The sequence below is a fragment of the Choloepus didactylus genome, chromosome 5 (assembly GCF_015220235.1).
Source record: "Choloepus didactylus isolate mChoDid1 chromosome 5, mChoDid1.pri, whole genome shotgun sequence".
Classification (NCBI taxonomy): domain Eukaryota; kingdom Metazoa; phylum Chordata; class Mammalia; order Pilosa; family Megalonychidae; genus Choloepus; species Choloepus didactylus.
In genome coordinates, this window is record NC_051311.1 from 26576510 (window position 1) to 26593609 (window position 17100).

At 35.9% G+C, this 17100-nt stretch overlaps 1 protein-coding gene across 6 annotated transcripts in view; it reads left to right on the forward strand.

Annotated features, from left to right (window-relative positions):
* The window catches only part of DIP2C (disco interacting protein 2 homolog C), a 555699-nt gene that overhangs the window by 330330 nt on the left and 208269 nt on the right, over positions 1 to 17100 (forward strand). For all 6 annotated transcript variants that reach the window (XM_037835690.1, XM_037835692.1, XM_037835689.1 and 3 more), the window contains one exon: positions 11130 to 11255. In XM_037835690.1, the coding sequence (XP_037691618.1) occupies positions 11130 to 11255 (126 nt within the window). The remainder of the gene's footprint in view (positions 1 to 11129; positions 11256 to 17100) is intronic.

Here is a 17100-nt window from a genome sequence, read left to right on the forward strand (position 1 = left end):
GAAAGGAAAGGCACATTTGAGATTCACATTTATTTGGCTTTTTGCCTTGAGGCTACTGCCCAGTTGTCATAGCAGAGAGCCATGCAGATCGTCATGCACTGTTTCCTTTATACAATAAAAAATTTCTAGACATGTGAAGAAACAGCTTCTAGTAATGGTGGAGTAGCTTGGACAGACTAATTTTCTTACAGATAACAATTTTAAAAGTAGAAAACCCCCAAATTATTATTATTTTTTTGGAAAGAGCTAGAGAATGACCGAAAGAAGGCAGAAATAAAGAGGAATGTACTCTTGAAGATTAGGAACTGAACCTGTAACATTTGTGAGTTTGCTTTGTTTTTCCTGATGATACTCTGCCACCCATGCCTGGCTGTGGCAGCTGAAAGCTAAAGATATATTCACTTAAGGTGTCTAAGGTGTCAGAGGAGAGAGCTCAGGGCCAGCAGAGAATTCATTGTGAGCAGATCTACACTATGGGAAATGTTAAAGGGATTACTTCATCCTGAACAGGTGGAAATTTGGATATAAAAGAAAAGGATGGAGATATCTATTAATGATGAATAAGTTGGGAAATATGAAAGACTACCTGTTTTTTATTTCAAAGTTATATTTAACTGTTTAAAGCAAAAATTATAACATTATATGGTCATATGTGGCATAGTTACAGGAATATTTATAAAATATGACACCAAGAGTGTAAAGGAAGGTGATAAATGTAATTCTCCTGTTGAAAGGACCTTTAAAAAAATGAAAAGGTAGCATGATATTAACTGTGTTTAGTTAATGATACATAATGTTTAATTCTCACAGCCACCACTAAAATGTAATACAGAAAGGCATGGCTAAGAATCCAATAGAGGGACAAAAGTGGAATACTAAAGGAAAAAAAAACCCTCAATTAAGCCAAAAATAGAGAAGGCAGAACCAAGGAATAAAAATCAGATGAGACAAATTGAAAATAAACAGCAAGATGTTAGATTTAGATGCAACATATCAGTAATTCTAGTAAGTATAAATTGACTAAACATCTAAAAGGCAGGGATTGTCAGTGTGGAAAAAAAAAAAAGCAAAAATCAAGTATATTTTGTTTGCAAGAGATGTACTTAAAGAAAAGGAAACAGATACTGTGAAAGTAAAAGGACTGGAAAAGAATTCAACATGCAAACAGTAGGCATAAGGAGTTGGAATGACCATATTAGCCAGGGAAAGTAGATTTCATGATGAGGAATACTACCAGAGATAGAAGGACGTTTTGTAATGATAATGTTAGTCAGGAAAAAGTAACAATCAGATATAAGTATGCACATAGGAACAAAAGTACCAAAGAGAGAAAATAGACATTTCCAGTCATAAAAAATGTTAACACTTCCCACTCAGTAAGATTAGAAAGAACAACTAGGTACAAATTTAAGCAGGATATTAGAAATCTGAAAACATTATCAGTCTTCTTGGCTTATAAGTTAACATTTATAGAATATTCTACCTGAAGACTACAAAATAAACATTCCTTTTAAGTATAAGTGAAATGTTAACAAGATAGACTATATGCTATGCCATAAAATAAATTTCAGTAATTATTTAAAAATCTGAAATCTTACAGGGTTTATTCTATGATCACAGTGGAATCAAATTTGAAAGCAGTACGATATCCAGAGGATCCCCACACATTTAGAAATTAAAGTGTGTTCTGAATAATCCATGGATGAAGAAGAAATCACAAGAGAAATTAGAAAACACTTAAACAATGAAAATAAAGATTTAGTATATCAAAATGTGTGGAAAGGGATTAAAGCAGCGCATAGAGGATAATACAGAACTTTAAAGGCTTGTATCAGAAAGGAAAGGTTAGTTAATTTTCCAGCTTGAGAAGCTAGAAATAGAAAATTAAATCAAAGTAAGTAGAAGGAAAGAAAAAGTTAATAGCCAAAAGTGATGACATAGAAAAGAGACAAATACTAGAGAAAATTGTTTCTAGCAAGACTGATAAAGGGAAAAAAACTCATGTAGTGTACTTGAGAAATTAGATGAAATGGACAAATCTTAAAATACAACTTATGGAAACTGTCATAAGGTATTGAAATTTTGAATGATCTTATATCCATTAAAGAAATGGAATTATTAAATTATCTTCCATTGGGTAATCTAGGCCCAAATGCTTTCCCTGGTGAATTCTGTTAAACATTGAAGAAAGAACCAGTAAAAGTCTTCACAAATTCTTTCAGTAAATATAGGAAGAAACAGTATTTCCCAAATCTTTTTATCAGCAAAACCCTGATACAAAAACCCGAAAAAGACATTTTGAGGAAAGTACAGATCAGTATCTCTCAGAAAGTAGTACTAGGAGGTGGTTTTCCTGGGTCTCTTGCATTTGGGCACACCTTATGAGCAGGTACACTTAAGTGCCCTTTCTTCTAGACTGCTTTTGTTTTTAATGGTTTTTTTAATGCAATTTTATTGAGATAAAATAATATCACATAACATACAATCATTCAAAGTGTACAATCAGTTGTTCACAGTATCGTCCTGTGATTGTGCTTTTATTACCACAAACTTTGAACATTTTCATTACTCCAAAAAGTAAAATTAAAATTAAAATTAAAAAGAACATCCAAAACATCCCATTCCTCTCTTCCCTCAACTGTTCCTTTACTTTTTTAACTACAGTTTAATTAAGATATAGTCACACACCCTACAGTCATCCACAGTGTACAGTTATTCACAGCACCATCATACAGTTGTGCATTCATCATCAGAATCAAGTTTTGAACCTTTTCCTTACTCCAAAATAATAATAAAAGTGAAAAAGAACACCTAAATCTTTCCATCCCCTCTGTGCCGGTTATTGTATTATGCCCCCCAAACGCCATTATCTTTGATGTACTCTTGTGTGGGCAGATGTATCAGTGTTAATTGGATTGTAATTCTTTGAGTGTTTCCATGGAGTTGTGACCCACCCAGCTGTGGGTGATGACTCTGATTGGATAGTTTCCATGGAGGTGTGGCCCTGCCCATTCATCATGGGCCTTGATTAGTTTGCTAAAGCACTAGATAAGCTCAGACAGAAGGAGCAAGCTTGCTACAGCTAAGAGGGACACTTTGAAGAATGCACAGAAGCTGAGAGTAGCTGCAGATAAGAGACAGTTTGAAGAAGGCCATTGAAACAGACTCTTGCTCCGGAGAAGCTAAGAGAGGACAAACAACCCAAGAGCAATTTAAGAGTGACATTTTTGAGGAACTGCAGCCTAGAGAGGAACGTCCTGGTAGAAAGCCATTTTGAAACCAGAACTTTGGAGCAGATGCCAGCCACGTGCCTTCCCAGCTAAACAGAGGTTTTCTGGATGCCATTGGCCATCCTCCAGTGAAGGTACCCAGTTGTTGATGTTTACATTGAACACTTTATGGCCTTTAGACTGTAACTGTGTAACCAAATAAACCCCTTTTATAAAATCCAATCCATTTCTGGTATTTTGCATTCCAGCAGCATTAGCAAACCAGAACACCCTTCATTTCACCCTATTCTTTGTCTAATTTTTGTCCCCATTGTTCCACTCATCTGTCCATGTGCTGGATAAAGGGAGTGTGAGCCACAACATTTTCACAGTCACGTAGTGACACTATATAACGTATATAGTTATACAGTTGTCTTCAAGGCTCAAGGTCATTGGGTTGCAGTTTGACAGCTTCAGGCGTTTCTCTCCAGCCATTCCAACACACTAAAGACTAAATGATGATATCCTTAGCGTTTGCGGGAAATCAGCAATAGCCCAGGTGGGGAAGTCCAACACTTCCGCATTTCTCCCCAGTTCCTTGTGAGGGCCCCGCAAATACACTTATACTCTCTGCCCATATCACTCTGGGATGTGTCGGAATTTCACCCCAACCTGTACAGACTCACCAAATCCCACTTCCCATTCACTGTTCCTGAACCTATGGTGTTCAAACAAACTGATCATACAAATTACATTATCTAGTGAGCTACAGAAAATATAGATCCTGTACAAGATAAACATCTCCTCCCTTGGTTTCACGCATAAGTTATAGTTTTAAAACCCAGTCAATATCGTCCTTTACCTTGGGCCTGATTTGCCTCAGTCCTAACCAGATCCTCTTTGTTCATATCTCTAATTGAAGTCTGAATTCTTTTTCAGCTCTTTCAACAGTTGCCGTATGGGGCGATACTGACATTCATAGCTGCCAAGTTCTAGCTCCGAGTCTCATGTGCTAGACTGCTTTTGAAGACTGTTTACCTAGTGAACAGCTTAGCAATATAGAGAGAGGGTCTCTCTCTCGATCAAAAGGCAGGTTTGTTTATAATCTTAGAAGATAGAGTGCCTCCAAATGGAACAAAGGGCAGACATGCATATTGCCCGTTATGAAAGATTTGGGTATTCTAAAATCAGGGTTCCTTTCCAGTAACCCAGCCAACTGCAGGGATACTGTGAAGATGTCACGTAGCCCTCTTCGTGCTGCCCTGTGGGAACTGGTGTTGAGGAAACTGTCATATATGCTGAAACTTAGGCTACTGCTGACCTAGGATTCATGTGTTGTCTTCTGGCTTCCAGGAACTAATAGGCTAACATGTTTGTAATGAAGAATCTCATATCCTTCTCAGTTCTTGATATATAGGTGCAAAAACCCTCAGTATGCAATTTTTTTAGGAAATCGAGCCCAAAATTTATAAAAAGGATGATAATATATAACGACGAATTGGGGTTTATCACAGTAATGCAATGTAGTTTTGCATTACAAAGTTGGCTTAACATTTAAAAACCAATGTAACCATATTAAAAAAGTAAAGGCAAAAACTCGTCTCGGTAGATGAAGAAAAAGCATTTGACAAAATTCAAGACTTATTCTCTAGATAAACTCCCATCAAATTAGGAACAGGGTGGAACTTTCTCCATCAGATAAGGGCTACCTATGAAAAACTATAGCTAACAGTCTCCTTAATGGTAAAAGATTGAATGCTTTACCCCCAAAATTGGAAACAAGGCAAAGATAACTGCTCTCACCAGTTCTCTTCCACATTGCACTTGCTTACTCGGATTCCTAGTCAGTGAAGTAATATAATAAAAATAAAAGGAATAAAGACTGGGGAAGAAGGGAAAAACTGTCTTAAAAATTATATACAGGTATAAAAAGTTAATATACAAAAATTAATTGTATTTCTGTATACTAGCAACAAAAATTGAAAGATGAAACAAAAATAATTCCTTTTACAATAACATGAAAAACTTCCAATACTTAGCAAGACCTCTACAATGAAAGCTGCAAAACATTGCTCACAGAAATTAAGGAGAAATAAAATGAGATACACCATGTTCATGGGTTGGAAGATTCAGTGTTAAGATAGTCTGTCTACATTGATTTATTGATTTGCCATGAATCAGTCAGAATCCCATTAGGGTTTCTGTAGAAACTGACAAGATGTTTCGAAAATGTCCGTGAAAATGCAATCAAATTTGGATAGCCAACACAATCTTGAATGGAACAAACTAGGAGGACTTTAAACTACCTGATTTCAAAGTTTGTTATAAAACTATGGTATTCAAGATCTTGTAGAACTAGTATAACATTAGGTAAATAGAGCAGTGGTACAGAATCGAGTTCCAAAATAGATCTATACATGCATGGTCAGTTGATTTTGACAAAGGAGCCAAGGCAAACTTAATGAGTAAAGGAAAGTCTGTACAACAAATGGTTCTTGAACAATTGGATAAACACATGGGCAGAAAAGTGAACCTTAGTCATACTGCCTGCTACTCAAGAAAATTAATTTGTGATGGTTCCTAGACTTAAAAGTAAAAGCTAAAATTTTAAGGCTTCCAGAAGAAAACAAAGGAGAATATCTTAGGACTTTGTGATAGTCAAACATTTATCAAGACAAGATTCAAAAACCACACCTAGAGAGGGAAAAATAATAAACTTCATGAAAATTTGAAGCTTCTCATCAGGCATTCTAGTTAAGGGTATGAAAAGGTGAGCCACAGACTTACAGGAAATACTTTTAAAAAGTACATCTAAAATATAACTTGTATTCAGAATATAAAAGAACTCTTATAAATCAATTAAAAGAACTAAAAAAATGGAACAGTGAATTGAATAGATACTTCACAACAGATGACATACAAATGCTGTATAAGGCCATGTATAGATGCTCAACATTATTTATTAGGTAAATGCAAATTAAACCTTTAATGAGATTCTACTTCACTACCTTTACAGTGGCTGAAAGTGAAAAGAGTCGCAATACAAAGTGCTGACGAAGATGTGGCATGACAGGAACTCTCATACATGACTGATAGGGGTGTAAAATATTATAAACACCTGGGCAAACACTTTGACAGTTTCTCAAAATTTTTACATTAAAAAAAATTGCAGTCCAGCAGTTATACTCTTAGACATTTATCTAAGATAATTAAAATATATGTTCATATAAAGACATGAACATGAATGTCCATAAGAAGTTTTTCATAATAACCAGAAACTTGAAACAGTGAACAAATCACGACACATCATATGTTGGAAACGTGAACAAATCATGACACATCATATGTTAGAAAAGTTACCAGTAAAAAATTCTGAAGTGCTATTACATGTAACAACATGGATGAATTCGAAAAGCATTATATTTAACAAGCAAAAAGAGTAAACTCCATATCTCTCAGCACACAGAACAAATATATGTATGTGCTTATAGAATTTATATGGCCACATATGATCTATTTGAATCTATTTATATGAAGGTCACGTACCAAGGAAAACTAATCAAAATAGTGAACAATGGTTGTTTATTGAGAGTGGAGACTGACAAGAAGGGGGCATGAGGGAACTTTGAGGCAGTACATGTTCTGTATTTTGATTGAGATAACGGTTCTACAGATTATGTATACTTATGAAAATTTATCCAGTGTACTTCAGGTTTGAGCACTTCACTATCATTGTATTTACATTTTGTTTCCCAAGAAGAACTGTAAGTTAACATTGAACTCTACTTAATAGATTGGCTTTTCACAGAGGTACAAGTTAGCAATTCCAGAATTACTTTCTTTAATCTCCCAGGCTTAAGCATATTAGTAAATATAATAAGGATAATAGGAATCAAGTTTCTCTTTCTAGGATAAGAGTTAGAAATATGGAAAGGTGAAAGACTAGAATGAATCGTACAATGTTGGATTGAGATTGGAGGTATCGGTATGAACTTGTGGTTTTTATTATATAGATTTAGGTAGATATGAGTAGAAGCATTTATAGGTGTATGTGGATATAAATGATGTGTGTGTCTATAAGCATCTATGTGTATTTGTTCTCTCTGCTGAGAGGACCTAAGAAGCGGTAACTGCCAGTAGCATTGAGATGCCTGGTGCCCAGATTTTGGTTTCCAAATACCATTCTTCACTCAAAGGAGCTAGGTCTCCTGATGACAAGGCTGGGGAAGGGAAAGTACAAGATGGCTCTGAGAGATCTTGCAACAGAAGGTAAGAAAATATTTGAAAAATGATGGGGACGGGACAAAAGGACACAAAGGCCAGCTCAAGGGAATCCTGTTATTCCAGTCTGGGACCATTTGAGCATCAAATAAGATTCCATGAGTAATGCGTAGATAAATGAAGGGAAGTAAAGGGAAATCCATTGACTATATGTTTTTTTTTTAAAAAATGTAGAGGGATTCTGATGACTTAAAAGTAGTGGCGATGCATGAGACACGGAGCTAGAACTTGGCAGCTGTGAATGTCAGTATCGCCCCATATGGCAACTGTTGAAAGAGCCGAAAAAGAATTCAGACTTCGATTAGAGATATGAACGAAGAGGATCCGGTTAGGACTGAGGCAAATCAGGCCCAAGGGTAAAGGATGATACTGACTGGATTTTGAAACTACATCTTATGTGTGAGACTAGGGGAGGAGATGTTTATCAGGTGCAGGCTCTATATTTTCTATAGCACACAAGATAATTTAACTTGTACAGTCAGTTTATTTGAACACCATAGGGTCAGGGAACACTGAATGGGAAGTGGGATTTGGTGAGTTTGTACAGGCTGGGGTGAAGTCCCAACACATCCCAGAGTGATGTGGGCAGAGTATATTTGCGGGGCCCTCCCAGGAGCTGGGGAGAAATGCGGAAGTGTTGGACTTCCCCACCTGGGCTATTGCTGATTTTCCCACAGCCATTGAGGTCTACCAATTTAGTGGGCCGAGCCCTGGATCTGGGGGTTTTCCTTGTGAGGCTAGTTGCTGCAAGAGAGAGACTAAGTCCACTTATAATAGTGTCTAAGAGTCTCCCCAGAGAGCCTCTTTTTTGCTCAGATGTGGCCCTCTCTCTCTAAACCCACTGGTCAGGTGAATTCATTGCCCTCCCCTTGATGTGGGATGTGACCCCCAGGGGTGTGAATCTCCCTGATGATGTGGGAAATGACTCCTGGAGATGAGCCTGGACCCAGCATTGTGGGATTGAGAGGATCTTCTTGACCAAAAGAGGGAGGAGAGATGAAACAAAATAAGGTTCTAGTGGCTGAGAGATTTCAAATGAAGTCGAGCAGTCACTATGGAGGGTATTCTTATACGCTATATAGATACCACCTTTTAGTCTTCAGTGTGTTAGAATCGCTAGAGGGAAACACTGAAGCTGTCAAACTGCAGCCCAGTGACCTTGATTCTTGAAGATAATTGTATAACTATGAAGAGTGCATGGTGTGACTGTGTGATTGTGTAACATTGTGGCTTGCACTCCCTTTATCCATTGTATGGACAGATGAGTGGGAAAATGGGGACAAAAATTAGATGAAGAATAGAGTGGGTTGGAGGGGATGGAAAGAGTTAGGGGTTCTTTTTTACTTTTATTTTTATCTTGGAGTAAGGAAAATGTTCAAAAATTGATTCTGGTGATGAATGCACAACTGTATGATGGTGCTGTGAATAATTGATTTTAGACTGGAAAACTAGGGTGTGTGAAAAAGTAAAGGTACAATGGGGGGAGGTCGGGAATGGGATGTTTTGGATGTTCTTTTTTATCTTAATTTTTATTTTATTTTTTGGAGTAATGAAAACATTCCAAGTTTGTGGTGGTGAAAGCACAACTATATGATGATACTGTGAGCAGCTGATTGTAGACTTTGAACGGTTGTATGTTATGTAATTCTATCTCAATAAAATTGCATTAAAAAACAGGAAAATATATTAAATCATAAAAAAACAGGTAGTGGTGATGTAGTTAGGAAATCATCTGTGGATGCTAAAAGTAGTAGGTGAGTGATTGAACACTTACATGGTCTCATAGCAAAGTCCTTTAGAAGTTGATGGACACCACTTGAACCAGGTGACCAGAGCGAATATTGCCAGAATCAGGACAGACTTCTCTGGTTTCCTACTAAAATGCATAATCTGAATCTAATTGTGAGGAAATGTCATAAAATCCCAATTGAAGGACGTTCTGGAAAAATACCAGGGTCAAGAAACTGTTCTAGATGCAAGGAGACTAAAGATAAATGTGATGAACGCAGTACATGGATCCTGGATTAGATCATAGACTAGGTTAACAAAAATACTGTAAAGGAAATTAGTGGGTCAATTGGCATCATTTGAATATGGATTGATTTTGGATTAGAAAGTAGTGTTTTATTGTTATATCTCCTGATTTTGAGAATTAGACTGTGGTCATGTAAGACCTCTGTCACAACCACTTAACTCTGTCCTTGTGGTGTTGAAAGCAGCCATAAACTGTACGTGAATGGGTGTGGCTGTGTTTCAATAAAACATTCTTTACAGAAAACTGATGACAGGATGAATTTGGCCCTTGTGCTGTAGTTGGCTGACTTCTGTGCTAAAATAATAGTCAGGTAGCTGATCTGTAGAGACCACAGTTAATTATGGTAGTTTTAGGGTAGGTTTCATGAAGGTGTTAAATGTCTGTAGGTTCATAAAGATACTGTAAGGCACACAGGAACAATCAGAATATAATGCAATGGTGAAGGATGTGAGCCCTTTGGTTAGTAAAATGTTAGCAGTGCCACTTACCAGTTTTAAGAGTTTGAGAGAGTTTTCTAATGTTTCCTCATCTGTAGAATGGGAATAATCTGAGTTACCTCCTCCTTAGAATTGTTGGGAATATTGTATCATCATATCTTTTCTCTGGGAAACTTTCTGACTGGTTTCCAGCTTCTATTCTTGCTTTCCTGCAGTCTTATTCACAGCAGCTAGCGTTGATCCCACCAAAATGTACTTCAGTTCATGCCATTCCCAGTGGTTTCTTGTCATGTTTAGAACAGGATTGAAAGTATTAACCATGACCTAACTGCCTCATCCTGATGAATCCCTCTTCCCTGGACCAGTGATTTGGTTTGCTTTTTTGTTTGTTTTTTTCTCCCAAACACCATTCCCATTCTCAGGTTAGGGCCTTTGAGCTGGGTGCGTGGAGACTCACTGGACAGCCAATGGCGAGCTTTTCCCTGGCCTCACAATTCAGTGTAGCCACTAATTCATTCTCTGTTACATCCTGTTTTAATTCTCTATTGATTGTTGTCTGCATCTTCCCCATTAGAATGTAAGCTGCATGAGAGACTGTGATCTCATCTGTCGTATTCACCGCTGTATCCCCAGCCCTTTGGACACAACCTTAAAAGTAGGCACTTGATAAATATTTGTAGAATTAATTAATGTAATGTGTCAACATACATGCAATTCCTAACACAGTGACCGATCCATAAATAAGTACTCAGTAAATTTTAGCTATAATCATTACTAACTACCTGTAAGGTGAACATGCTTGAAATGAGTTATGTGTCTTGAAAATGTTACCTGTCATGAAACATCTGATGATCAAGGTCCATTCACCCCTTTAAGAAAAGAAAAATCACACAGCAGTTTGCAGCTGTTTTTTAAATTATTTACACAGATTCTTTGATAATGAGATTAATATGTAAACATATGTGATTTTTCATTTCTTTTTACCAGAATTTACAAACTGGTGGGTTTTAACATTTCTTTCCTTCCTCTTCCATCCTTCTGTGTCAGCTTCAGTAGGAAGATAAACTTGGCCAGAGGGCCAAAGAGAAAAGGAGTAAGAGCGTGGGGCCTTTATGATTTTAACTGAACAATGGAGCAATTGAACTCTTTTTTTGTTTGTTGTTTTAGATGTTCATACTGAAGCTGTTCAGGCAGCTCTTGCGAAACACAAAGAAAGAAAGATGGCCGTGCCTATGCCCTCCAAACGCAGGTCCTTGGTGGTGCAGACCTCGATGGATGCGTACACACCTCCAGGTGAGCAGATACACGCACTGGCTTCGCTTCTAGAAATTGATAAGGGTGCAGGATTCATGGACAACCACTCCAGTCACTGTCTTTTTAACATTCAAAGTAATGATGTCATAATTCAGTTTTGTGAACTGGAATCCCAGAAACAGAATAGACACGTACTCTGAATTAAACTTGGAAGGAAAATCAATATTATGTATATATCTGTAAAAATTCAAATTTTAAAGTTTTCATTGAGACTCATAAAATGGCAATAAAATACTTCTAAAGTCTTATTAAATTTTATTCATTTAAATTCCTCATGTGGCAAAAAAGAGTTTATATGTCCGTTAGTACTAATTTGGTTGCACTTTTCTTCTGCTTATACTGGTAGATACATATTCTCAATGCTTGCATGCCTTTAAAATATAAATATGCTATTTTTTAGTTTAATAAACCAAATGAATTAAAAAACTTAGGCAGTTGTTTAAATCAGCTGTTATCAAACTACTTCTGTAAAGGTAAAGTGCCAGACAGTAAGTACTTTTGGACTTGTGAGCCATATAGTCTCTGTTATAACTACCTATCTCTATTATTGTAACATAAAAGTAGTCATAGACAATAGGTAAGTGAAGGTGTATAGCTGAGTTCCAATAAAATTTTATTTATAAAACCAAGTGGCAGATGGATTTGGCCCATGGGCCTGCAGACCATGATCTAAATAGTTGATTGTGATGTCTCAAATTATATTTCTGTTATAATACTACTTTTATTTAATCCTAATTTTATATAGCTGCTTAAATTCTCTAAATCACTGTGCCCAAATAAATAATTATAATCTGTATTTCATGATCCTCAAAACCAAAGTGAAACAGAAAATTATACAGATCTGTGTTAGAAACATAAAGGATTGAACCTACTTTGCTTGTTTTGTTTTTCTGGTTTTGATTCTAACATTCATTTCATCTTGCAATTCTGTCTTCTCCCTTCCTCCCTCCCTCCTTCCCTCCTTCCCTCCTTCCCTCCTTCCTTCCCCCTTCCTTCCTTCCTGCCTGCCTTCCTTCCTTTCTTCCTTCCTTCCTTTGAAATGTAAGGTACAATAGGAACCATTTAATGCATACGACACTTTCTGGAGTATTTTCATATTTTAAAGTCTAGCCATGATTGTTTCCAATGAAGCAATGAAGATAATAGGAACACAAATTTCAAATCACAGGTGTGGTCCAGTATTTATTGTTATTACTTCAAATAACTGAAAGTAGTCAACTTTCCATGCTTTTAAAGAGAAAGTGCTGAGCTCTACGTCTTTGTGGTTTTTGTTTTTTTATAGAAAAGCCACCAGTGTTCTTCCTTTCAAGAATACAGTATTCTATTACTCAAGTCCCTTTTTTGCTGATTTGCTTACTTAATCTCCTTCCTTTCTTTATGCTTCTCTGCAGAACATAATTTGGGATTATTTAAAAATCAACATAATTAACACATTCAGTTTTGTTTAGTTTATGGTCAAAATTTATAATGCCATGAAAAGAAATTTATTTTGTGTTCTGTGGGTAACAAAACATAGTGGCCTTACAAGGGTAAGAAAACCCTTAATTTTTTTTTTTTAGCCAAATCTTTGGTATTAGACAATATTCAGAGAGACCAGAGTTTTTCTGAACCACTTTTTATTAGGGGAGCAATGAGTTTAACATGCAAGAAACTACGTGATTGTTTGTGTATTTTCTTATTTCACATATTGAATCCATCCCGTTGAGAAATGTTAAAGTGTCATCTGTGATGAAAGACAAAACTTTCAGGAGAACAAACCTTATCTACAAACGTCCTTGTAGAAGATGAAAGGAATATTATTGGAATTGTTATTTTTATTGAAATTTTTTATTTAATTATTTGACTTAGCAATTTCTTGTACTCCATATAATACATTTTATAAACTGTCATTCAGGAGTCTTAGTGGTAATATCACATGGGATAGTTTTGGACAATCATAAATGTCAACACTATCATCATAAAAATTCACAACCTATTTTAAGTTTAGCAACATTTTGAATATTTTATTACTGTACATGCTTGAGCAAAATCTAGAATCAACCTTATTTTCTCTCATTCTGTTTTCCTTGGTTGCTGGTAACATTTGTTAACTCACCTCATGCCCACTGTTCTTTAAATAATATTCCCAAAGTTCTTGTTCTCTGCATTAGATGACTTGTTGCTGACCAGTATCATAATTGTTGGAAAAGATCTAATTAGGATTGTTGCACTGCCATTCTTCTGTTAGAGAAACTTTGTCTTAGGTTTTAAGTGTAAAAATGTAAGAATAATTTGTCAGGGCTTCTTCCAACCATAGTGGAAAAGCTAGTACCAGTCTAAACCTCCCTCTGGAAGCAGCTGTAAAACTGCACAAAACAATTGAGGAAAAAAAAAACACCTGTTTATAGACAATGGATCGCAGGTAGTACAAGACTATGATACCTGAGAGAAGAAGCACTTACAAGGAGAGCCCCACAATTCCCAAGTTTTCTGCCTGGAGAGAAATTTTGGACCATGGCACAGAGAGCTGGGGTGTGAGCAAAGTACAACGTCCTGCTAAGTTGAGGAGACAGAGGTTAGAGACCCAGGCAGGTAAAGGGGGTTGAAATCTGTGTTTGGGCATTATAGAGGACGGAGCTCTGAAAAGAGAGGGCCCCTGAAGTCCTTGCATCATGAGGGGTGAGTTGTGTATGCCCATGGAAAGGCCATGTGAGGGTAATTAGGTGGCAATTACTATAGGGTTCAGAGAGCAGAATAGAGACCGTAGAGTTTGTGTGAGCTTGATGAGAAGCATTGAGGGCCATTGAAGTTCTGGCCTGGCCTGGTCATAGTGGAGAGATCTTCTTAATGGCTCTGTAATATATCTGGCATCCAGCTGAGGAACGAGAAGGGCTGTACCCTGCACTTCAGGAATGAGGACCACACACTAAAATAAGACCTACTGTAGACCTACAATAAGAAGCCCAGAAATCAAGTCCCTACAGGAAGCACTGGGGAGAGAGAGTTTGAAGGTTGAGTCTTACCAAGTTAGAGGGACTTGAGAAACACCTTGGGCTTTCTACAGATCCATACTAACAAAGACGATCAGCTAGTTATTGAACTTCCTGCTAAAACAAGACTCTGGAAACTTCAGAGAAAAATGACATGGTTCAGCATCTCCTCAAAATATTAGCCACAATGTCTGCTATTCGAAAAATAATCACTATTAGACAAAGAAGCAGGAAAATGTAAAAGTCAAGAAAAGAAGTTGACAGAAAATGAGCACAGTATAGTCTTTGCACTGTCAGTGTGACTTTTAAACACATGAAATGTGGCTAGTCTGAATTATATTCAGTATGTATGAAATACACACCAAATTTCAGAGATTTAATTTTTATACTTAACATGGATTGAAAAAGTAATATTTTAGATATTTTGAGTTAAATAAAAATACATTATTAAAATTATCTATACCAGTTTCTTTATATATATTTCTAATGTAGCTATTAGAAAGTTTATAATTATATATAGTGCTTTCATGTTTCTATTGGATAACATTGATCTTATGTTTGATGTAGAAGAAGGCAAATTTTTAAAGCAGCTACTATAAATAATTGTTTAGAGAATCAAATTAAAATATACCAAAGAATTAAAAGAAAATACCGTGTTACTACTTGCACTAGGCGGAAAAGGAGAAAAAATATTAAAAAAGCACAGTGCTGAAATGGCATTTCACTGGGTGAGAGAAACATCAAATTGTATATGAAAGGTAAAGGAGGCTGTGAACTTAAATTAACAAAACTGAGTAACAGAAAATAGACAAAGGAAAAGTTAACAGGACCTTAAGAACCCAAGGGACAATATTCACATACATGTAATTGGAATCCAAGAATGATGGGAGTAATAAAATGGGAGAAATATTTGAATAAATAATGATCAATAGTTTGTCACATTTGATGTAAAACACTAACTTACAGATCTTAGAAATTCAGTGAACCCCAAGCCGGATAAATATAAAAGAACCATACCTAAGTTCATAACAGTCAAAGTGCTGAAAATCAAAGATTAAGGGCAAATCTTGAAAGTAACCAAAGTGGGGAGAAAGACATCACATAGAACAAGCATATGAATGGAATGATGACTGACTTATATATAGATACAGTGAAGGCCAAAAGACAGTAGAAAGACATCTTTAAAGTGCTAAAAGAAGGGAGAAAACCTTGCCAACTGATACCCAGTGAAAATATCCTTCATAAACAAGGGTGACATAAAGACATATTCAGAAATGTGCAAGATGAGAGAATAGATTAGCAGAACTACAAATATACTAAGGAATGCCCTTGAGGCTGAAAGAAAATATCAGGTGAAAACTTGGCTTATAGGAAGGAAAGAAGAGTAAATAAATAGGTGACTAAATAGAAAAGTAAGTTTTTTCCCCATGTAATAAGCTTTAAAAACAACAGTCACACGAAGGAGAAGGGCAGGTTCATGGAATTAAGTCTGTGAAGTGGGAAGTAGAAGGTAGGAATTGAGTAGTGTCAAGTGTATTTTGAGTAGAGGAAGGGGAGAAGCAGGAAGTTTATAGGACCAAATAGACCTTATTAAAGATACCAAAAAAGGGGTATAGAAAGAACATAAAATGAAACTAAAGTATTTGGTTAATGGAGAATAAGACAGGAAAGAATCAACAGAGGAACAAAAAAAATTGTAGGGAATAATGGAAAAGAAATTATGAAATGTTAAGATTTAAAACTAGTCATAACAATAATTGCATTAAATGTAAGTGGAACAAACACCCAATGAAAAGGTGGAGATTGTCAGATTGGATAAAAAAAGGAAGATACAACTATATGCTCTCTACAAGAGACACCTTTAAATATAGAAAACTTAAATAATTGAAAATAGAATGACAAAAATATGCCATGGAAACATTAAGCATTAGAAGCATCTGTATTAATATCAGGTAAAGGAGACTTCAAGACAAAGTATTACAAGAAATAAAGTGAGGCATTGCATAAGTATAGAGCAATTCACCAGGAAAGCATGATATTGAATATAATTGCACTAAAGACAAAATTATAATTTTTAAAGGAGAAACTGGCACAATAAAGGAAGAAATAGAAAAATCAAGAGTAACAGTTCGATATTTTTAATATTCTTAAGTCATTGAAAGAAGTAAAAGTATCAGAGGCTCTAAACATTATCAGTCAACCTGGTGTAGTTGATATTTACATAATATACCCAACTATTGCAGGACGCACATTCATTTTTAACACCTTTCTTGTATGGTTGACATAGCATAAAATTAACCCATTGTTAATGTATAATTCAATGATTTTTAGTAAATATGTAGAGTTGTGCAGCCATTGCCACCATCCAGTTTTATGGCCTCTCAGTCACCCCCAAAAGTGTCCTCATTCCCATTTGCAGTTAATCCCCACTCCATTGCCCAGACTTAGGGAACCACTAGTCTGCTTTATGTATCTCTATAAATTTACCTTTTTGGGACATTTCATGTAAATGAAATCATAAAATGTTGTTTTGCACTTGGCTTCATTCCTTTAGCATAGTGTTTTTGAGGTTCATCTATGTTGTAGCATGCATTAGTAGTTCGTTTCTTCTTATTATTGAGTTATATTATATTCTATTAAAACATTTTGTTTATCCATTCATCAGTTGATAAATATTTGGATTGTTTCCAGTTTTTGGCTATTTTGAATAGTCAGATATCAACATTTTTGTACATATCTTTGCATATACATCTAGTTTCATTAGATATATAATGAATTATAGAATTGTTGGGTCTTACAGAAAGCTTGTGTTTAACATTTAAGAACTGCCAAACTGTTTCTGAAGTTGTTGAACC